Source organism: Paramormyrops kingsleyae, chromosome 1, assembly GCF_048594095.1.
Source record: "Paramormyrops kingsleyae isolate MSU_618 chromosome 1, PKINGS_0.4, whole genome shotgun sequence".
NCBI lineage: Eukaryota > Metazoa > Chordata > Actinopteri > Osteoglossiformes > Mormyridae > Paramormyrops > Paramormyrops kingsleyae.
In genome coordinates this window covers 71,640,620-71,664,499 of record NC_132797.1, presented here as the reverse complement: position 1 = coordinate 71,664,499, position 23,880 = coordinate 71,640,620, and the positions used below count along the sequence as shown (strand labels likewise).

The window sequence follows — 23,880 nt, the reverse complement described above, 5'->3', positions numbered from 1 at the left end:
CCACGGCCACAGGCGGCAGCGCGCCGGCCCCCCCTGGACGGATAGAGCCCGGAGCCCGGAGCACCCGCACACCCCGTGGGGGCCCCGCCAGCCCTGGGGAGACCCCCCCCCCCCCCAAGAACCCCCACCCGGGGGACCAGGGGGACGCCCCGAGAGCCACCAAGCACACCCGCCCCTGGCTACCCCGACCCCCCCTCCCCCAAGCCCAGATCCCAACCCTCCCTCCCCAGCCCCCGCACCCTCCCTCCCCCAAGTCCCCTCACTGCCGCCCCCACATAATTTGATTTCTTAAGAAACCAAAGAAACCAAACCTCTGAACTCACCACACATAAGCTAGGTTTTTTGTGTAGCTTTAAGGTACTTTCTTAAAACTCTGGTCTGTCTTTGTTTCAGTTCAATGTTTTGCTTTGGCCCAGATGGAAACTGACAAAATGAGTTAAATACTGAATTGTGCAATACAGAGTGGATGTGCAGTTTTAAATACTAGAATGTAATAATTTTAATAACAATACTTTTCCCTCGATTTATTGATTTTTCAGAAATGACTACCACCCCAGCTCAAGAAGACTTCTTGGAGTTAAATTTCCTGACAGATTTCATGTCAACAATTCTTTCTCACAAGTGCCTGAGTATACTGTAGTAAAATCTATCAAACCATCTCAACGCTGACTTACTGACTGGTAAAAAGCAAGCAAAATATATGCAATGTTACACAACATAATACAAGCTTGTTACAAATACCTTGCAGAAACACTGTACACAGAGATCACTAGACATCAGTCCTAGAAACATTTGTCTGGCATATAAGATACCCTGCTACCTGCTCCAGGTGTATCTTGTAGGTGCAGGATTGGCATCTACATCACACTGGAAGGTTGGATCTTCAGATGATGATGTCTTTAGGGTGATATTCACAGACTGCGGGGCATCTGGAGGAAATATTGGTCCACTGGATCAGAAGTACATTTCGGGATGGAACAAAGAGCCCCTCTGGGTAAATTTATTATAAAAATGATCACCTATGTCTGAAGAACTTCTCTGTTTCTACCGTAAACAGAGGACTTGGCATCCCAGCAGTACTCACAGTGCAGCGAGATCCTGTACGGCACAATGTCCTCGTGCTGCAGGGCTGTATGGTTCACCACACACTGCACCTCTCTGCCATGCATGGACCTGGTGGGGGTCACCAGCAGGTAGCTCCTGACAGTCGTGGTGCCGTTGGGGTTCTGTGTCGTGTTCTTCACAATCTCAACCGGGCCATCCAGCTGGTCTATGCGCCATGACACCTCTGCTGCTGGCCGGCCATTGGCGGCAGTGCAGGTCACTAAGATGCCGCTCCCACTGCCGACCACAAGGGGCGCCGCTGGCATTACTGTCACTACAGGACGAACTGCCACACAGACTGAATTAATGTAACATCCAAAACAGCATGTTCTCCAAAGAGCTAAACCTGAGGTATTCCTACAGAAAGGCGTACCAAGAGAAGGCGTACGTAAGATCATGGTCGTTGTCACGGCGTGACGCCGTGCCGGAGAACATAATCCACATTATGAGCACCCGTAACATAACGGATATGCATGGACTGTTGGGATGTTCATCCACTGTTTCATATAAGTGCCAGCAAAATAATAATTTGTCTGTGGAACGGAGGTAGGAAACCATAGGCCATGTTTGTCCTTTTTGTGTGTTTGAAATTTGGTTTGGCATGTGTTTCTTTGTGTGCTACTCGGTGTTGAAGTGTTGGGAAGTCTATGGGTAACTGGTTACTTGCGCATAGGGTAAAGTAAAAGAGGTGATTGTGATTTTGGAAACTTTTTAAACAATGTTTAGTCAGAGAGGGTACTAACCTGGAGGGGGGGGTTCAGTGTTTACACTGGCAAACAGAAAGAAGTGGAGTTGCGCCCCTATTTCACATGGTTTGCTCTGGGCAGCTACCATTGCATAATTTAGCCACAGGGGGAGGAGATAAGGGACTGTGGAAATGTATTTAATTGTATAATTCTGTGGGTCTTTTGTTATCAGGGGTGGTGGTAATGTGTGTTGGTATGTGAAGGGTTTTAAGGTAATGCATACATTTATATTTTTGATGCTTGTAATGCTTAATTGATTGAAGCTGTTGATGGTATAGTCGGAGGCCTATTTCTAAGGCCTGAATGAGAGCTGGAAGAATGGCATGGCATGGCAGGCTGCGAGAGAGTGAGCATACATGTTGTGGGCTGTTGGGCCAAATATATGTGGTGTAGCCAATTTTGGTTTTCCCCGTAACTTTGCCTAATGGGTGCATATAGGTTTTGTTTTGTTTTTGAAAAGTTTTTCTTTTCTTTAATTATATTATTATATTAGTGTTCACTGTAAATATTGGGCACTGTGGCCTGCTGAATAAAGAAAATGATTTTTGGGCCCTAGTTTCTCCTGGTCTGTAACCCTTCTTGCTGCCTCGCCGCTGTTCATCCTAACAAAGTGGTGTCAGAAGTATTCAAAGAACGGATAACAACTTAATTCTGCCACCATGGCTCCAAAGAAGGCACAGCAACAAATACAACAGACGCTAGAGGGAGAACTGTCCGAAAGTACAGAGGGTGCGGCAGCCACTCAAGTGCATCTGCCACCTGCGGTAACTACAGTAACCCAAGGTGATCCAGCTTTTCTGTCACTGACAAAGATGTTTGAGAGTTTCATGATGTTCCAGAGAGAAAGAGATGAGCGCCAGGAGAGGGAAGCAGTGCGTCAAGAGCAGAACTACAAGGTCCTTACCCACCAGGTCAATCAGCTGCAGATAGACTGGGAGAGTTCGAGAACCGACCGCAGTGAACTAATGAGGCCAAGTAGACGGATGTGGAGCTCGGAAACCCATTTACCTAAATTGACAGATGCAGATGACATCGAACACTATTTAACGACGTTTGAAAGGTTGTCAGTGGCATATGAATGGCCAAGAGAGGAATGGGCTGTTCGCCTGGTCCCGCTGCTTACAGGCAAGGCACGTAGTGCTTTTGTTGCCATGGACCCCAGTCGGACAAAGAGCTACGACCTGGAGGCGGTCCTGAGGAAGTACCACATCAGTGCAGAAAACTACAGACAGCGATTTCGGGCTCTGGAGACCCCTGAAGATGAGTCGCCACAGGAGCTATACACCAGACTGAAGGACTTATTCTGCAAATGGGTCAAATACGATTCAAGAGGGAAAGAGGCCATAATGGAGATTCTGGTGCTGGAGCAGTACCTGCGGGTGCTGTTTCCTGAAGTGAGGACCTGGGTAAAGGAACGGGACCCGGCGACAGCTGCTGAGGCTGCAAAATTGGTGGAAAGCTTCATAGCAGCACATCAGAGAGGAGACACCTACTCCTATGCCGGAACCCTTCCATCAGCTAGAAGTAAGTCTGACGGGTTGGTCAAAGGTGGTGATTTTGGCACACGTACATATAGTCAATCCAAAATCCTTAGACCCCTCACTTTTAACCCCATTCCGAAGCCAGGCAGTAAAGACAAAGCTGAGGTGGTTTGCTTTAATTGTGGGGAGCCAGGCCACATCCAGCCTCTCTGTCCACTTAGGAAGCCTAAGGCCACTGGCCTGTGTTATGCCCCTAAATCCAGGTCAATTAAAATGAAGCAGGGTGAGCCGGTTATTACCGTATTATTAAATGGGAGACCGTTGTCTGCACTAGTTGATACTGGTTGTTCACAGACACTAGTTGAGGCTAAATTCATCCCAGCAGAATCATGGACCAAACATGAGACGGTGATGGTTTATTGTGTGCATGGGGATAGATTAGATCTTCCTACAGCAGAAGTGTATATTGAGGTGATTAATCAGTCTTTTCTCATGAGGGTGGGTGTTGCTAAGGAATTGCCGTTTCCGGTGCTGTTAGGGACTGATATGCCCATTTTACCTGAGCTGGTGCAGCAGTCAGCATGGTGTGGGGTAGTTACTAGGGCTAGGGCACGAGACCCCCCACAAGCTGAGCACACATCACAGTCAGACCTGGATATATTGCCTTTCCCGAAGGTGGAAGATATTGAACTGGAGCCTAGGCCTACAAAAGAGGAGAGATGCCAAAAGCGTAGAGAGGAGGTAATGGAGATGGTGAGAGACATAGATATACAGTCAGCATCAGAAGTCCCAGATTTAACATATACTGAGGTAGCTTTTCCATTCAATCTGACCACATTGCAAAGAGAAGATCCTTCCCTAGCTGAATGTTTTCAGAAAGCAGAGGGAGATAAGGGCTTGTGTAATTTGGCAGGTGAAGTATATGTGGTAGAAAATCAGCTGCTGTATAGAAGAAGTCAGGATGGTGTCCAGTTGTTGTTGCCGGAGAAATGCAGACAGGAAGTGTTGCATTTGGGGCATTCTGTCCCCTGGGCAGGGCACCTCGCTTTTTTGAAAACACTGTTACGTATTGCTAAAAGATTTTACTGGCCAAAAATGTATAAAGATGTGAAAGAGTACTGCAGGTCAAGTCAGGAATGTCAGCTTACTGCGGGCCGAGGCTCTGCACCAGTTCCCCTTATTCCCTTACCAGTCATAGAAACTCCATTTGAGAGAATCGGTGTAGATATTGTGGGACCTCTGGAGAAGAGCCAGTCAGGGAACAGATTCATTTTGGTGATATGTAACTATGCTACTAGGTACCCTGAGGCCTATCCTATGAGAGAGGTTAAAGCTAAACATATAGCCACAGTCCTCCTTAGGTTCTTTTCCCAGGTAGGTATACCTAGAGAGGTTCTAACTGACCAAGGTCCAAATTTCATGAGTCGCACACTTAAGCATGTCTATACACTGTTAGGTATTAAGCGTCTGAGAACCACCCCATACCACCCGCAGACAGATGGCTTAGTTGAGCGTTTTAATCAAACCCTGAAGTCTATGCTGCGCAAGTTTGTCTCTGAAACAGGCAAAGACTGGGACAAGTGGCTGCCATTCCTGCTCTTTGCATACAGAGAAGTGCCACAAGCATCAACTGGATTCTCTCCATTCGAGCTGCTCTACGCCCACCAAGTACGCGGGCCCCTGGACATTCTGAGAGAGAGCTGGGAGGCCAAAGACGGACAAAAGGGAATGAATGTGGTGGCGTATATCATGAAGATGCGTCAGCAGTTGGAGAAGACCACAGCCTTGGCCCGAGAGAATCTGCGCAGGTCCCAGGACAAGCAGAAGCGGTGGTATGACCAGACGGCAAGGTCCCGTGGTTTCGAGCCTGGGGATGATGTCCTGCTGCTGTTGCCAACAGTGGAAAATAAGTTGATGGCAAAGTGGCAGGGCCCGTTTAAGGTCAAGCGGAAGATGGGGCCTGTTACATACGAGGTTTGCATGCCAGCGAGGAGGCAGCCTCTACAGACATTTCACGTAAATATGCTAAAAAGGTGGTATGTCCGACCAGAGCTAACATCACGACAAGAGTTGGGGGCGCCTGCCTTGCCTGCTGGGCAATCCTGTCTGGTGAGGGCAGTTGAGGAAGAGGAGGAGGTGGATGAGCAGTTCTTCCCTGGCATAGGAGAGGGGAGTGGGCTGGACTTGAACCACCTTACAGAGGGGGAGAGAGAGCAGCTGCTTGAGGTTCTGCCAGAGCAACTCTTCCTGGACAGGCCTGGGAAGACTGACATTATCCAGCATCACATCTCACTGAAGGACCGAAGACCCATACGGCAGGCAGTGTACCGGGTCCCGGAGCGTATGCTGCCAGTTTTGAGGGAGGAACTGGAGACTATGGAAGCCATGGGAGTGATTGAGCCATCTACAAGTGAGTGGAGTAGTCCAGTAATCTTGGTTCCAAAAAAAGATGGCAGCCTTAGGTTCTGCCTGGACTTTAGGAAGCTCAATAGTGTCAGCAGGTTTGACCCCTATCCCATGCCACGGGTGGATGATCTCATCGAGAAACTGGGGAAGGCCAAGTTCCTTAGTACCCTGGATTTGTGCAAAGGATACTGGCAGGTTCCGCTGACGCCAACAAGCCGGGAGGTGACAGCCTTTAAAACACCCTTTGGCCATTACCACTTCAAAGTTCTCCCATTTGGGCTTCATGGGGCCCCGGCAAGTTTCCAAAGGTTAATGGACTACGTCCTTAAGGGAACGGAGATGTTTGCCGCTGCATATTTAGATGACATCATAATATACAGCCAGTCCTGGGAGCAGCATTTGGGTCATCTACATGAGGTGTTGACCAGGATAAAGGCTGCTGGCTTAACCATTCGACCAGACAAGTGCAGCTTGGCTACGGCCGAGACACAGTACCTGGGGTTTGTCCTGGGTCATGGTGTGATCCGGCCTCAGGTTGGAAGGGGCTGGTGAGGGCTGAGCCGCGCCAGCTCCGTCGGCATCCCGCATGCCGGCGCCCGGCGGGGCGCAATTTGTGGGTATCGCTTCTCGGCCTTTTGGCTAAGATCAAGTGTAGTATCTGTTCTTATCAGTTTAATATCTGATACGTCCCCCATGGAGGGGACCACATATTAAACGGATTTTTGGAACAGGGAGCCGGAAGTGGGGCTTGCCCTGTCCGCTCCACGCATCGACCCGGTATTGCAGTGCTTCCGGGAATGGTGCACCTCTACTGCCCCCTGTTGTCGAAAGGCAGAACTGACTGACTGACTGACTGACTGACTGAGTGAGTGAGTGAGTGAGTGAGTGACTAATAGACTGAGTGCTGTGAGGGGGGGGGCCCTGTCTGTGCGTGGCCCCCGTTTCCCGCCGTTTTTCTTTTTTTTTTTTTTTTTTTAAAGGAAGGTGACACACTGTTTGTGCGGTGGACAGCTGCGCTGAGGTAAGGCATGATGTCATCTTTGCCTTTTGAATTTCCCCTCATGTTTGTTAAAATGATTGCTGTCTTTTGAGAGGACAGGAGGACAGGGAGGAGTCGGGGCCCCGAGGACGGCGGCTGCGACGCCCCTGGGCATTCTACTCCGAGCGGGGGCGTCACGCAGGCCCGGCTAACGGCGACGGGCTTGGCGGCGGCCCCATATCGACTCGGGTCTCTCTTCATCCCGTATAAATCTTTCGCCTTTTACTAAAGATTTCCGTGGAGAGGGATAGCGATGAGTTCATGGTATTTTTGGAGGCTCTGCCCAAGCAGAGCTGCACTGCTGCTGTCAAAGGAAGACTGGGCCCGGCTTAGCGGCTGGCGTTAGGTGCCCGGTGGCGCGGCTGTGGTCTCCCTGGATCACGCGTGGACTCGCCGGGCGACACCTGCCAGAGGGGCTGGTGAGGGCTGAGCCGCGCCAGCTCCGTCGGCATCCCGCATGCCGGCGCCCGGCGGGGCGCAATTTGTGGGTATCGCTTCTCGGCCTTTTGGCTAAGATCAAGTGCTGCTTTTTGGAGGGATTTTTATTGCCAGGTTTTTTAGTGGAGGCAACAGCGAACCTAAAGCGTGACCAGCAGGTGGCTTGACCGCCGCTGCCACGGGGCTAGCTGTTGTCTCCTTTTAGCGCTTTTTTTTATTTTGGGTAGCCCTTGCAAGCCTAACGTGCAGGTTCGGGTGGCTTGACCGCCGTTCCCGCAGGGTGAGCTTGGGGTTTTATTTCCAGCTTTTATTAGTTTAGGCACCCAGCTAGGACACGTCGACTCCCTGCCCGGCTCCCGAGGACTCTCTTGCCCACACAGGACCGTCGTAGTCATCCGGCATACAGCAGCCTTCAAGTGGACTCACCAGGAGGAACCGGAGAGTTTCCCGGAGAGACTGTGCTTCATCCGGGAGGTGCTCTTCGGCCTCCTGGGACTCACCATGGAAGACATCATCTGTGTGCAGCGCAACCAGTCTTCGGCCTTCTTCTATGTGACTTGCACTACGGAAGAGGGCTACAAGAGGATGTTGGCTGCATGCAGCCGCTTGGAGGAAGAGCTTCGCCGGATGTTCTATGACGTGGAGCCACTGTGGAAGCTGGACCGGAGAGTGATCACCGTCCACGTCTTGGACCCCTTCGTTCCAGCTGAAGCGGTGGCTGCCTTCCTGGGCAGGTTTGTCGACGTGGTCCCTGGGCACAGGGACGTGAGAGACCAGCTGGGTGTCTGGACTGGGCGCAGGCAGTTCCGGGTGTGCCTGCGCCCCGACGCTAGCTCCCCTGACGGGTATAGCCACCCACCTGCTTATTTTATTATAGGTCGTTGCAAGGGCTACCTTTTTTACTCCGGGCAACCCTCCTCCTGCCGCTTGTGCCACGGCCTGGGCCACACCGCGGACTCCTGTACCACCATGAAGTGCTGGAGATGCCTGGACGTCGGTCACCTGGCGAAGGACTGCAAGGGCCCCCTCCGGTGTAACCTGTGCAGAGGTGAGGACCATCTGGCCCGGAGCTGCCCTCAGCGCAAACCGTCCTGGGCCGACGCCGTTGCTCGGGGTTCGGCTGTGGACGGGGCCCGACAGCAGGCACTGCCGGGCTGCGCTGAGATGCACGGGGGAGCCGAGAGGGGAGCTGAGAACAGCGAGGAACAGCCCTTCGCCGGTGCTGATGGGGAGTCCACGGCTTCCAGCGCTTCGGTGGAGTCCCCTGGTAAGGGTCAAGTGGCCGTGGCTGAAAAGCGCGCAACCTCTCCCTCCAGGTTTGTCCAATGCAGGAGGAGGAAGAAGGCCCGGAGGAACGAGGACACTGCTTTAGGCCGAGAAGCGATCTTCCCCTTAGAGCTAATTGATCTGCAAAGTGTTTTGGTCTCCCCCCAAGAGAGACGTTTTTATGCAGGGCCGAGGCGGCCTTTCAAGATCTGAAGAACTCCCTGTGCAGACAGCCTGTTCTGCAGAGCCCAGATTTCGCTGAGGTGTTCACACTCCAGACGGATGCATCAGATCATGGTCTGGGTGCTGTACTTTTGCAGGGGGAGCCGGGGGAGCTGAAACCGGTTGCCTATATCAGCCGTAAGCTCTTGCCACGAGAGACTAGGTACTCAACGGTGGAAAAAGAGTGCCTGGCTATAAAGTGGGCGTTGGACTCATTCCGCTATTACTTGCTTGGGCGGAGGTTTGTCTTGGAGACAGACCATAAGGCCCTCTCCTGGCTGGGGAGGATGAGGGACACCAATGCAAGGATTACTAGATGGTTTTTAGCCATCCAACCTTTTGATTTTGAGATTCTTTATCGAGCAGGGACCCAGAACTGTACAGCTGACTTCCTTTCTAGGATGCCCCAAGAAGCATCCGGAGAGGGAGGGGGAAATGTCACGGCGTGACGCCGTGCCGGAGAACATAATCCACATTATGAGCACCCGTAACATAACGGATATGCATGGACTGTTGGGATGTTCATCCACTGTTTCATATAAGTGCCAGCAAAATAATAATTTGTCTGTGGAACGGAGGTAGGAAACCATAGGCCATGTTTGTCCTTTTTGTGTGTTTGAAATTTGGTTTGGCATGTGTTTCTTTGTGTGCTACTCGGTGTTGAAGTGTTGGGAAGTCTATGGGTAACAGGTTACTTGCGCATAGGGTAAAGTAAAAGAGGTGATTGTGATTTTGGAAACTTTTTAAACAATGTTTAGTCAGAGAGGGTACTAACCTGGAGGGGGGGGTTCAGTGTTTACACTGGCAAACAGGAAGAAGTGGAGTTGCGCCCCTATTTCACATGGTTTGCTCTGGGCAGCTACCAATTGCATAATTTAGCCACAGGGGGAGGAGATAAGGGACTGTGGAAATGTATTTAATTGTATAATTCTGTGGGTCTTTTGTTATCAGGGGTGGTGGTAATGTGTGTTGGTATGTGAAGGGTTTTAAGGTAATGCATACATTTATATTTTTGATGCTTGTAATGCTTAATTGATTGAAGCTGTTGATGGTATAGTCGGAGGCCTATTTCTAGGGCCTGAATGAGAGCCGGAAGAATGGCATGGCATGGCAGGCTGCGAGAGAGTGAGCATACATGTTGTGGGCTGTTGGGCCAAATATATGTGGTGTAGCCAATTTTGGTTTTCCCCGTAACTTTGCCTAATGGGTGCATATAGGTTTTGTTTTGTTTTTGAAAAGTTTTTCTTTTCTTTAATTATATTATTATATTAGTGTTCACTGTAAATATTGGGCACTGTGGCCTGCTGAATAAAGAAAATGATTTTTGGGCCCTAGTTTCTCCTGGTCTGTAACCCTTCTTGCTGCCTCGCCGCTGTTCATCCTAACAGTCGTGTTTCTGCTGACCTGTGCAGGACAAATACTGGACTATTAAAATGAAAAATAACCATAGGAGGAAAGTTCAGGTCCAGAAAGTACAAATGCAGACCAAAGTTTTGTTTCAACCAACCAGTTGAGTACTCCAACTGTGACTCTTTGGTGAGGTGGACACAAGAAAAACCATTTTGTTTGTTGGTCACAGCAGTGGGGTGACAAAAAAAAATGCAGCGATTGGCGACACATTGAAGATCCTGTTAATGCAGTGAGTGCAGCAAACAGGACAGTACATGAGATTAAAAAATGGTCCAATCTGAATGTGATTGCAAAAAAAAAAAATTGCACCCCGTCGTCAGAGTGTATGTCACTGGTGGGGGTTAGGGCATACCCAAGCTGTCACCTTTGGAAACACGCATGGCAGCAATACTTGGGGAAATGAGTGAGTGTGGTGTAGCGTCGGAGACGACAGAAAGTAAATCTCTATTTTCCTTTTTATCACATTTTGGAGGAATGCTTCTCTTTGCTGAGCCCATATTGTTCTTCTTAGCTTGATGGTCACAGCGCAGGATCAGCAAACACGCAGCACCCCTGGAGCTGGGGGTTAAGGGCCATGCTGAAGGGCCCATGGACGTGTAACTGTTCTGCTGAGGTCAGGCCTTGAACCGGCCATCTTCTGATCACAGGCAGAAGAAACTCACCACCTCTCTCACCACAAGATGAGGCATAACATGACTAGATGAGGGACAGGTGAGAACAACAAAGAACAGGAGGGGGCAATCAATAGATGGACACAGAAAATGTCCAAAGACAAAGGGAAACGAAAACGATAAAAACTGAACAAACGAGGACCAGAGCGCAAAAAACAAGGAACTGAAATTGAAATGCAAAAACGCATTTTAATGCTGCAACTTGCTGAAGTGATTAATAAAACCCTGGGTGTGTTTGTAACATGAGAAAGCAGATCAGTTTTAATTAAATTAAAGCGGGTAGTTTTGCAGACTGCTAGAGGCCTCAGGGAAGTCATATTATGGCTACAACAACGTATTTGTTCACTAGAGGGATGGATGAATGTGTAAGAAAGATCAACTTCCTGCCTTTCTCTGTGGACTAGGTGATCTTTTTGCTGACACATTATCACCATCATGTGCTCAGATTAATATTTTTAATGAATATTTACTTGTTCCAGACTTTAAGTACTTCTTTTTAACAAACAAAAGGCAATCACAACAAACTTACCTCGAACATTAAGCCTAATTTCCGTCTGGTGCGGTCCGCTTGGGAACACCGTGAAGATACAGGTATACACCCCCTCATCTTGCAGCGATACGTCCAAAAGCTGAATAGATCCAGTTTTCTTGGTTAAGTTTCCAATAAACCGGACCCGATGCCCTAATCCGTCCACGTGTCTTACATCTTCGGGGGGTATGATGACCAAGAAGTTGTGATTCTCGGGAATCTCTCGCGTCCTTTTCTGCCAGGATACCTGCTCCAGAGCATCATCAGTCTCTATCAGTTCGCAGTGTAAATTAGCGCTGTCTCCTTCCGTGACGGAAACCGGTCCATCTACAACCCGAATAGCTGCAGAGAGGAGAAAACTGGGGGTGAGAAGCGTCCTGCAGTCCGTTATTAAGATGACAGAATATGGGAATAGCAGTGCAGTTCATTATCTATTGATTCCGACAGGAAAGTGCTTCTACTGGAGAAAAGTGTAAACACTTCAGATTCAACTTGTCATTTTTCTGCTCAGAAATGTCACTTTTAAATACATATCTTTTTTACTTTAATAAATATTTCTTACACTTTTTCTTTCAAAAATCACACTGAAATTATCCATTCTAGTCCAATGATGTTTTGTAACGGTTAGACTGACCAACGACTGAGTGACCTCATTTGATTTGTTAAAAAAAAATCAGACTGGTCAAATCACGAGTAAAAAAATGCCACTGTTTACTAATGCACATGTTACTACACCTTAGAGATAAGTTCAATGGAATGCCGACATCGCAAACTCTCATTACCGCATTGCGAAACCTGGGGGGTATTCCAGAAAGCAGGTTATGTGACATACCCGGGTAAGTTTAAGGGTAAGTTAGTGGATAACCTCAACTTTCGGTTCCAAAAACGGAGGTTAACTTTCTGGGTATGTACGTAACCATAGCAGCTTACTCTCTGAAGATAACCTGCTACTGAGCAGGTTATGTTCCAGGGCAAGTTTGTTGCAGAAGGTTACTGAGCATGGCGTGCCCTTTTGATGACGATCCTGTGAACGTGGAGGCATAAATTATACAAGGTTTTTTTTGCAGGGAGAGAGTTATAAGACCGCGTATTGATGTCTTGTCATTTCCTAATGATTATTTGAAAAAGCGTTATCAGTTTTCAAAAGAATCGTTCATTTACTTAACATCTCTTGAAACCGCATATTGCAATTGTCACAAACCCAAACCGCGGGTCTGCGCTATCGCATAGCACTTCGGTTTTTTGCGTCAGGGCATTTTTTGTACAATATGGGCGACGCAGAGCATATAGGAAAGGCAACTGTGTGTAGAGCCGTTCGCACAGTATGTCTGGTACTTAACGCTTCTTACACACGTTTGTACAGTTCCCTGTTCATAAAGCTCTGCGTGTTACTGTATTAAAGAGGAATTCCACAGAGTGGTAGGTTTGTCCTTTGTAGTAAAATATATGATGCATATTTAATATATAGTCATACTATTTATATCTATAGCCTACATGTATTCATCCTGCACACACACACACTTGATATTTCCCTATATGACTTTCTATTTCAGGGTTTCCAAATGTAATTTGGAATACATGTAATACATGTATAGTGACAATAAAAGGCATTCATTCATTCATTCATTCATAATTGGGTGCATTGATGGCACCTACATTCCTATTAAAGCTCCTTCAATAAATGAGGTAGACTATGTTAATAGATAGATAGATAGATAGATAGATAGATAGATAGATAGATAGATAGATAGATAGATAGATAGATAGATGTCTTTATTGTCACTATACAAGTACGGGCTTCAGCCTTTTTTCTATTAGCTACATGACAGAAAGAATATACTAAATCGTGTTTAATAAATAGTTAAGTGATCGTGTAATCAATTACCTTTTTGCAGAATGTTTTTGTGTTTCATTTTGACTTGAGAAGAGTAAGTTCAATCAACCTCCTATTGCTTACCCAGAGTTAATGCGCGTGCACCGTGCATACATAAAGACGTTTTCAATTGATCGCCGATTTCACGAGTCAAAATGGAAAATCAAAGTGAAAAAAAGATACTTCACAGAGGCGGAGTTGGAAGTTTTAATGCACGCATATGAGGAATTCAAGCCAATAATAATGAAAAAAAGCAATACGGCTGCATCGGCTAAAGAAAGAGTTGGCTTGGCAAAAAATAACGGACAGAGTAAATGCGTGTGTATTAAATTGCAAATTTGACATCGCCTCCCCTTTTATTATAATGCAAAATAATTAAACACGTACCCCTTCCGCATCCTTTTTACTGTTAAATCACTATGAAAGCATTTACTTTTCCTGCCATTCATTTCTTTAGGTTAAAATAACAATGTGTATCGACTAGGAATATATGGTTTCTTATTTAATAAGGTGTAATCCTTCTGGAGCCAGAAGAACTTTGAGCCAAGTCAAAATGAAACACAAAAACATTCTGCAAAAAGGTAATTGATTACACGATCACTTAACTATTTATTAAACACGATTTAGTATATTCTTTCTGTCATGTAGCTAATAGAAAAAAGGCTGAAGCCCGTCTAACTGGCGGGAGCCCACCACCACCTCCCCTCACCCCATCTGAGGGCAACCAGTGGTAACCAGCATTGTACTGTCCTGTAATGATTACCTATAGTTAGTGGAAAAAAGTAATGAGTTTGATGATTTTAACAAGGCAAAAAATTAAGGATACAAAATCAAGTTACCTGCACATTGATACTATGAATAGATTTCCTCCGCTATCTCGCTGTACTTGTATAGTGACAATAAAGACATCTATCTATCTATCTATCTATCTATCTATCTATCTATCTATCTATCTATCTATTAACATAGTCTCCCTCATTTATTGAAGGAGCTTTAATAGGAATGTAGGTGCCATCAATGCACCCAATTATGAATGAATGAATGAATGCCTTTTATTGTCACTATACATGTATTACATGTATTCCAAATTACATTTGGAAACCCTGAAATAGAAAGTCATATAGGGAAGTATCAAGTGTGTGTGTGTGCAGGATGAATACATGTAGGCTATAGATATAAATAGTATGACTATATATTAAATATGCATCATAGATTTTACTACAAAGGACAAACCTACCACTCTGTGGAATTCCTCTTTAATAACACGCAGAGCTTTATGGACAGGGAACTGTATAAACGTGCGTAAGAAGCGTTAAGTACCAGACATACTGTGCGAACGGCTCTACACACAGTTGCCTTTCCTATATGCTCTGCGTCGCCCATATTGTACAAAAAATGCCCTGACGCAAAAAACCGAAGTGCTATGCACAGAATGTTTTCTGTGCTAAGCGCAGACCCGCGGTTTGGGTTTGTGACATTTGCAATATGCGGTTTCAAGAGATGTTAAGTAAATGAACGATTCTTTTGAAAACTGATAACGCTTTTTCAAATAATCATTAGGAAATGACAAGACATCAATACGCGGTCTTATAACTCTCTCCCGGCGAAAAAAACCTTGTATAATTTATGCCTCCACGTTCACAGGATCGTCATCAAAAGGGCACGCCATGCTCAGTAACCTTCTGCAACAAACTGACCCTGGAACATAACCTGCTCAGTAGCAGGTAATCTTCAGAGAGTAAGCTGCTATGGTTACGTACATACCCAGAAAGTTAACCTCCGTTTTTGGAACCGAAAGTTGAGGTTATCCACTAACTTACCCTTAAACTTACCCGGGTATGTCACATAACCTGCTTTCTGGAATACCCCCCTGGTTGCAGTATAGCAGTCACGTGACCTCTGGGGCACCTCATTACCGTGACCGCTCGGTTGGGAATGCTTTCGTTCGCAAGCAAAACCATTGACTTCGCAACTAAGAATTGTCACGAAATTTCACACAGACATGGTTGAATAAATGATATATCAAATCTATAGGATTTTATTAAAAAAATCTATTTACCTCTAGTGATTTTGAAGCGATGCCTTTGAGAAGTAATTTATCGGTAATTTTGCAACGGGAAAACGAAACACTTCTGACCGGTCAAAAACAAAATCTGAACTATGTCATCTATAAGCGTGTGCTCCTGGAACTTTAAGGATAAACCCACCGTTCAATTTTTTCCAAACTCGTGATGACTTGAACACACCTGCGCGGAAGAGCGGCGCAGCGGGAATCGGGAGATTGTAACATACCTATACAATGAGATTTAGTTTGAAACGCGCCAGCAGATGCATAGTAAACCTTTCAATTAGATTAGATTAGATGGCACTTTATTAGTTCAATTGAGATGAAAATGCTTACACATTTTTAAAGACTATGCGAAGTTAATAAAAAGTAAAAACATTACCTTTTGCTGTGAAGAGATATCCAAAACAAAACCACGACAAAAAAACAATAACTATCTTCATTTCATCGGCCGTGATGCAATACAATAAAAATAAACCGTGACTGTGTTCCATTTGCCTAGCATGTCCACAGGGTGAGGGTAAAATGCGGATTGCGCCGGACCTAAACAAAAGAGATCCTCGAGAGCTCAGCATTACGGTGCGACTGCGCAGTCAGTACAATACCGATGTCCGAAATCGTACTGTTCTTAATGTTAACATTAATTTCATTGTTAATTTGTTAAACATGTGAAAATGTTCTATATATTATCTGTTGAGCGTTCTCTGGTCGAGGATAATCTGCATTTTTCCCCTCTCTTGTCCCGTCAGACAGATGTATCGGATGTCCATGGCTACCAACGTCACTGTTCATGGATGCCTGTTAATTCCTGACGAATAAAATAAATCAATAAATAAATGTCTTTCACCAAACATGTCAGTATTTTATTGTAATTCTGTATTTCTGTAGATCTCACATCCAAGCACTATTGAACTGTTTTGGTGTTATCTGATTAAATTTTCTCATATAAGTACAGCTATACTGTACACTCCTGTGAAATATCTACGTAGAAACGTGGTTGCCACTCTACAAGCCATTTTATCAGAATTAATACACGAAATAAATAAAAGAAAAAGGATATTGCAATTAAAGCATCTGTTATATTGAAACATGGAAGTGCTACGTAGAAATCCTGTGATAGGAAGCTCGCAATTTGTACTATACGAAAATGCATGAAAGTTCCCGGGGCAGGATTTCTAAATGTGCATTTCGCCCTGTACACTGTATCCATGGGGAAGCTGCCATCCATAATCTTAAACTAAAATGGTGCGTTCGTTTATCTCTCGGAACTCGGAAATTCCGAGTTGAGTGACATCACGTCCGACAATCTCCCATTCGAGCTACCCACAGTCCCACATCTCGGAACAAACATGGCTGCCTCCATGAACACGTTGCTGTGTGTTGTTGCTTTATATTTTAGCAGATTTGGAGTTTTCCAAATGAAGAAAATGGAGATTTTTCCGAGAGACAAACAAGAAACACGAACTAGTCAAACCACATTAAAAGCTTTATAAAATATTTTAGTACATTCATAGCGATATTCTTTTTTCGAACAGCAAAGAAACTACAAACAAACCAAGTCGCCATGTTGAAATTACGTCACAGGAGCAACTCGGACCACAAAATCTTCTCCGACTTTAACGTCATAAAAGGGGCGTGTTTCCGACGGGAAGTGATGTTTTTCGTGACGTATCGTGACGTTTTCATCCGAGTTCCGACTTGGAGAGAAATAATCGAACGCACCATTACAGTGTACAGGGGGAAATGCACATTTAGAAATCCTGCGCTGGGAACTTTCATGCATTTTCTTATAGTACAAATTGCGAGCTTTCCGGCAGTATATGACATATCCCGGCGCAGGATTTCTACGTGCCATTTCCGTGGACAATTTCCGTAATATCGGAATCCGGGTGAGAAATTTGCCAGCATTTGTTAGAATGAGTTTATTTCGACACATGTATGAAGCATTTTTGTGGTTTTACTGTATTTTGGTGGTGAGATTAAATGTTGGGCCGATTAAAGAACTGGAAAAGTGTTTATAATGACGTGTTTTGACTTATATATGAACAGTAAAATTATTATTTTTAAAATAAGCACGTGTTTCATTCCAGTTAAACATTTTCACATGTAGATGAAACAATTTATATCGCAAAATTTAAAATAATTGTTTTATTTTCAATTCTTTCAAGGATGTCTCATTCAGTATTGAGATTTGAGAACCTTTTTATTGTGTTCGTCAAGACTTGTGCTGATAGACCACCATCCTGACAGCAGAGGGCACAAAGAGCAAAGGAGGGATTTAGGCAGTGTTGCCAACTTGTCACTATATTTAGCGAGTTTTTAGACCTCTCTGGCGACTCGTTTTCAAAAAAGCGACTAACGACAAATCTAGCGACTTTTTTTTAGTGTTATTGGAGACTTTTGGAGACTCTGACGTGGAAGCACGTATCGTTCTTACTCTCCTCACCGAGCAGCAGGTGCTACCGTGGGCTCCCCTCCCGTCCCAAAGCATTCACAGGCGGACAGTCCTCACGCAGCAGCTGAAGTCAGAGCAGGAAATGTTCACCTTTCCGCGTCCAGACTGCAAATGAATTGCGCATGCGCGAAGCCACCACTGGCTGATCCTGCCCTGGCTTATTGCCAAAAACTCCGCCAAGTATGACAGTTTTTAAGAATAAGTAAAAATTCCGCCAGAGTGTCTCTTTGGGGTCACTTTTGCTGGTCCCAAGCCCGGATATAGGAAGATGGTTGGAATTATGATATAAAAAAACAAGAATCGACAGAAGAAAGTTCATTTGTAGTTCTAAACGTATTTAGGGTGTTTTTTTAACCACCTTTTGTCTCTCCCACGACATTATTCCTCTCTCCTACAGCGTCCATTATAATTACATGCACATTATGCAAATTAGGCGATGGCGTCATTTAGCGACTTCTAGCGACTTTTGGGACAACCAATAGCGACATTCCTTGCTGAGGAGTTGGCAACAGTGGATTTAGGTAACTGCCGCTTTCACAGTTTAATTGGTCATCAATTAACATGTTTTTATTTAAAATACGTGAGAGTGTGGCTTTGAATGTGCAGGAACAGAAAATGGAAAAACGCAGAAACACATTCTGCTGCTTCAGATTTTCCACTAAGTCAAGGGCAAATATATATATATATATATATATATATATATATATATATATATATATATATATATATTTAAATGTCGACCACACAGTCATAATGCCTGTGTTTCCAGTGAACTAAAAGAACCGTGAAGATATAACATTGCATTTTTAGGAACTTTGAATAATTACCTGATTTCTGGGACAAAAAAAAACCCTCTTGACCATCTTGGGTTTTTCGTCAAGATTAGCCATGTTAGTGAGGTGAGTGAGCCATTAACAGATCCTGTTTACGTAAACGCTACTTAAAAACACTTATTTGTGTTTGCAGAACTTTGCTGAATGTGAACATTGACTGCTTCTCGAAGGGTTGACACCCTTAAAATGACGTTTAACATTACATGACGTTTTATCCCTTATAACTTTGCTATCTTACATAAATATTTGGGTTGTGTAGTGGGTAGCAATGTGGCTCCATTCTTCCAGGAATAGGGGTCCAAATTCTGCCTTTGCTCTGTGCCTGTGCCGTTTGCATGTTCTCCCAGTGTCATACGGGTTTCTTTCTGTAGTCCACAGACATACAGTTAATAGACACCTCTAAGTTGTCTATTGTGTGTGTTTATGTGTGTGATAACATGCCTTACAATGCATGGGCATCTTGTGCAGGACATAACTCTGTCTTGTGCCCTACGGTAACCCCCCCACCCTGTGTGTTACCTGTTGAGGAGAAGTTGGACAGAGAAAAAGAGCTGAGATACTTGCTTAATTATATTTTTGTTTGTATGATTCTATTCAATTCACTGAATAGAAATATTATCAAAAATTCAGCAGCGTAAAATAAAAGTTCATCATTGTAAAGACACACATTTTTCACTAACCGGGGAAACATTTTGGCTATTTTTCTCTCCCTTTCGCTCTCCCTGCCTTTAAGCATTGGCCTCCTTAAAGGTTGCTCCTCTTGAAAACAGCCCCTGCAGTCTCATAAGGGGACCGGCTTCCTGCTTCTCAGGCTCGAACCGTGAGCCGTGAGATCATCTGACCTTGCCCTGCTGCTGGCTTTGCTCAAGCTACTCAGAGGTCTGATGTCTTGTATCGTCTCAGCGGCTTCGCCAGGATGCTCTCACTCCTCCTCTTTTGGCTCCGTGGTCCAAACATAGGGGGTCGCACCCTCGCCATACCCCATGGGCTGCTTTAGCATTGCTGGATCTGCCACCTTCTCCTCCAGTGTATTGTGGGGCATGTGGAGCCTCTTTTCCTGCAGCCCCTCCTTGGTAATGGAGTAGAACTGGGCTGTGGGCCTGTCTTTCAGTAGGTTGTTACGCCGCACCTTCCGGATCGAGAACATGGGCCACAGAGGGTAAACTTGAGTCACTTTGAGGCAGTGGCGGCTTGCAGGATAAACAGCGGATCTTCCTGATCCCCAGGTAGAAGATCTCCACAAAGTTAAGGAAGAGTGAGACAAAGGCTACAGTCACCATAAAGATGATGAATATGGTCTTTTCGGTGGGCCGCGAGACAAAGCAATCTACAACATTGGGGCAGGGCCACCGGGCGCACTTATACAGGGGGAGAATGCTGAAACCATAGAGGTAGTACTGGCCCGTTATGAAACCCACCTCAAAGAGGGTCTTGAAGATGATATGGCAGATGTAGGTCCGTAGCAAGGTGCCCTCTAGACGGTACTTCTTGCCACCTTTGGTGGTGGCCTCTTTGACAGCATGAACATTGCCTTGTTCGGGTGTCAATAGTAGATGTTCCTCTCCTGTCTCCTGCCTGTGGCTCACCTCCTCTCTCTCCTCGCGCTTCTCCTCCATATGGATATGGTGCACAGCATGGCCGACAAACATCAGCGACGGTGTGGAGACAAAGACGATCTGGAGAACCCAGAGCCGGATGTGCGAGATGGGAAAGGCTTCGTCGTAACACACGTTCTCACAGCCCGGCTGCTTGGTGTTGCAGATGAAGTCTGACTGTTCGTCACCCCAGACAAACTCTGCCGCCGTGCCCAGGGTCAGGATCCGGAAGATGAAGAGCACAGTCAGCCATAGCCTGCCAATCACTGTCGAGTGCTCATTTACCTCCTCCAGGATGTTTCCCAAGAAGCTCCAGTCACCCATGGTTGCTGGTTTGCCTGAAAGAAGACAATGATGGATCAAAGTATCAGCGTAGTATGCTAGATAGCAGAGTTACAGAAACAGTGCTGTTAGAGTCAGAGTTCCTGAGAGAGTGTTATAGGAATCAGAGTTCCTGAGAGAGTGTTATAGGGATCAGAGTCACTGAGAGAGAATTATAAGAATAAGAGCCATAAGAGATGAGGTATAAGAATGAGAGGTACTGATAGATTGCAATAAGAGTCAGAGTTACATAGAGAATGTTATAGGAGTCAGAGTTACCAATAGAGAGCAATTAGAGTCTGAGTTCCTGAGAGAGTGTTATAGGAGTCAGAGTTATAGAGACAGTGCTATAAAAGAGTTATTGAGACATTATTACAAATCAAATGGCAACTTGCCACTGTAGAAACAAATGTCCGTCACCCTGACACCCTGCGCTGTGAACTGAACTTCAGCTGGTGTCTATCCCACCTAATGCTCTGTCCTTGTCGCACCAGTGGGCACGTGTGAATGAATCGCCTCTGATGGCTGGTTTTTAGTTCACCGAAGCATTTAAGCTGGGAGCCAGACAAGCCTTTATTCTGTAGGCAACCGGCAGCGATATGACTGACAATAGGATCATCAGACACAAAGGCGAGGTTGGGGTGCACCGCGGGCAGCCGGGGATACGGGCTTGTACACTGAGAAACCACATCCATAAAATACATCTGTATTCAGGGGGACGTTTGTAGTTCATCAACTCCACTTCTGTACTTTATCAGTGCTGCTCTACCTCTGTGACTGTCTGCTATATTTCTCTGAAGCACCACCTATTTATTGCACATTTATTGCTTCACTCCTTATATTGTCTTTTGTTTTGCATTGTCTTGTCTCCTATTGCACTGCTGTTTGTCTTAACCCCCCCCCCCCCCCCATGCACCCGATCCCCCCCTACAAATGTGGCATAAGAATTTCACTGTGTTCCTCAGAACATATGTGACGATGCAAAGCTGAAACTTGAAACACAAAGACTGACATGCAGCACTGTGCAAAGAAAATATTCTTCCTGTTGGTGTAAAACTACAATATTATGTCTGTCAAAGTGAGTCATCAAAGTCATTTCTAAAGCTCTCCCAAAGTCACCCCAGCATTTGCAGCAACCATCCAATACTCACATGTATTTTTTGACTAATCAACACCTGGTTGAGTGATTTAACTAATTAAGTTAATTAATTAATTGAACTGATGGAGAAGTTTAACAAATACATGTAATGGCGAAGGTGCCCCTGAGGAGAGGTTTAGGATCTGCAGTGGTGATCATCTAGACATCCAGCAAGATATCTGTAGCTTTTTGGATAATAGAAGAAATTCTTGCTAGTTTTTATTGTGTTATTGTAATTTTGCATATGTTCCAATGTCGAAGTGGGTTTTTCTGAGCAAATATATGATTACTACCCAGATAAATAGCTTTAAACTTTGAAACATCCGATGCATGACTTTGAGACATGTCTGAAATTCAGATTATTGTAATTGTCTACACACTTGCTGTCACAGGAGAGCTAAGACAGAGATCACTTCACTGACCAGGTCCTCTTTATCTTGCTCAAACAAAGATCCAGTGGAGAATGCCTGATTTTTTTTTTATCTTACAGAAATAAAAGTGAGACTGATTGCGGCGATACTGAGCCCATTCCCTCACTACTCAAAAATACCTGCACCTGTCTTGTGGCTCATATGATGGTTAGACTCTGAGTTCGGGGACAATGGTGCAATTAAAGCAGACTGTGATGCAGGGAAAGGCAACGAGAGCTGACAGGGGCAATTGCGCGAAGCCCGCGGCCGCTGGGTGACGGGGGGGCTGCGTGGAAAGTGACTTTTTAACGGTTATGTTTCTGAAATCTGGTTTATGACCTTGACCTTGCGCCACCAAAAAGAGTGATGTTATATACAGCTACAGTAGCAGTGCACTGTGAGCGCAAGTCAGAGCCCCCCCCCCCGAAACTCACACAACGCACAGCTGGCAAAACACACTCCCATGTGGGAAAAGTTTATTTAATAAATGAAACTGTTTAGCCATTATCCAAACTGTTGATATATTGTTGCCCAAGGAAACGGTTTGCACTGCGATTTTTAAAGTGAGAAAAAAACAGTTGCATTTGGAGTTCATGGTTAATGTTTCAAGCTGCTCATTTACTACATGACCTCACTGTCCTGTTTAGTGTCTTTACCATAATACTCAACATCTTCTTCACAGCGAGAAGCTCATCAAGATATCCTGTTCTGGATGGGTGAGCTTTATTTCTCTTGGAGGGAAGTGATTTTTCTTATTTAAATAGGTATTTATATGAGCAAGACAATTGTGTACACAACACTGTATAAGTCAAGTACTTCACTGTCATACAGAATAAAAATGAACATTCCTGTTACTATAAGTACTGTGCTTCACTGTCATTTTGTGCTCCCTTTACTTGTTTAGTGTTTTGTAGTATTTTCTAACCTTTATAGATGTTTGGTTTCAGATATGACTCCAAAAATGCCAGAAAGTGATAAATCATGAATTACAGGTAAATGCATTATAAGATAAATAACACTTTGTTGAAGAGAAGATGGGAACTGATCTTTGAGTATTTTCTGTGCAAAGAAGATTACAATGAAAATCAGTGTGTGTGCAGGTCTGACTTTTTGGCCACATTGTAAGACCATCAGCTCAGCCAACGTGAGCCTCAGAATTCCGGTCCTGTTCTGCTGTTTTAGCATAGACTGCCTCTCGGTCTCAGTTTCAACCAATCACAGGTCACATACCAAGCTGGACAGGAGGGGGCGCTAATGATGAAAACTTGGCATTTGAGCTGAGGAGTGCAGAAAGACAGCCCAGTGGGAGGGGGCAGCACTGTGGCTAGAGGGGATACATTTTTGGCCACATGTTAAAGAAAAAGTCAACATTTTAAAAGCATCACTGGGATCCCCCATTTTATAAATCAAAGTTATTATTTATGAAGAGAACCACGGCATACCTCGCTTTTAACTTAAATATCTTAAAACGATCATGAGAAACAGCGTGTGCAATCAGTGAATCAAAGGGAAAATGACACACAAAATAAGCACTGATAAGTCTCCTTGTAATCTTCTGTTATATTAAAACACTTTAAGCTGAAGTGTGACTTCTTAAGACCGACTCCAGCCAAGCTGTCTGTGGTCATTCCTGGCGAAAAAAGGAAACCTGAGAAGTTCAAGAAAACTAGAAAGTCTCACCTTTTGTTGCAGTGCTCTTATAGGAAGTAGAAAAATGGAACAGAACAAACAGACCTCAGTCCAATTTTTCCTTTACCATTTCTCAAAATGGCAAAAAAGAATTTCAAGCATGTTTCATAATGAAAACCTTTTATAAAAACATTGTATTATTTACATTCCAGTTATGAAATATTTGTAAGCCAAATGAAGGTGATGAAA

At 45.0% G+C, this 23,880-nt stretch overlaps 2 protein-coding genes and 2 non-coding genes across 4 annotated transcripts in view; 2 read left to right on the top strand and 2 right to left on the bottom strand.

The window, feature by feature from the left end:
• Positions 1-18,595, bottom strand: part of LOC111857678 (nectin-3-like) — a 22,734-nt gene extending 4,139 nt beyond the window's left edge. The window contains exons 1-6 of the mRNA XM_072708026.1: positions 18,557-18,595; positions 15,633-15,683; positions 15,393-15,477; positions 11,313-11,654; positions 1,085-1,390; positions 821-929 (exon numbers count right to left, since the gene is read on the bottom strand). Coding sequence (XP_072564127.1) covers positions 821-929; positions 1,085-1,390; positions 11,313-11,654; positions 15,393-15,477; positions 15,633-15,683; positions 18,557-18,595 — 932 coding nt within the window. The remainder of the gene's footprint in view (positions 1-820; positions 930-1,084; positions 1,391-11,312; positions 11,655-15,392; positions 15,478-15,632; positions 15,684-18,556) is intronic.
• LOC140578952 (U2 spliceosomal RNA) lies at positions 6,357-6,548 on the top strand. Its single transcript, XR_011983226.1, has one exon. It is a non-coding gene; the product is annotated as a U2 spliceosomal RNA (small nuclear RNA).
• On the top strand, positions 6,958-7,071 carry LOC140578953 (U5 spliceosomal RNA). Its single transcript, XR_011983228.1, has one exon. It is a non-coding gene; the product is annotated as a U5 spliceosomal RNA (small nuclear RNA).
• A 703-nt stretch (positions 18,596-19,298) lies between the features above and the next one.
• Positions 19,299-20,467, bottom strand: gja8a (gap junction protein alpha 8 paralog a). Its single transcript, XM_072698195.1, is given in 2 exon segments — positions 19,299-19,685; positions 19,687-20,467. Coding segments are annotated over 2 exon segments (1,137 nt in total). The 5' UTR covers positions 20,458-20,467; the 3' UTR covers positions 19,299-19,319.
• Positions 20,468-23,880: the final 3,413 nt, after the last annotated feature.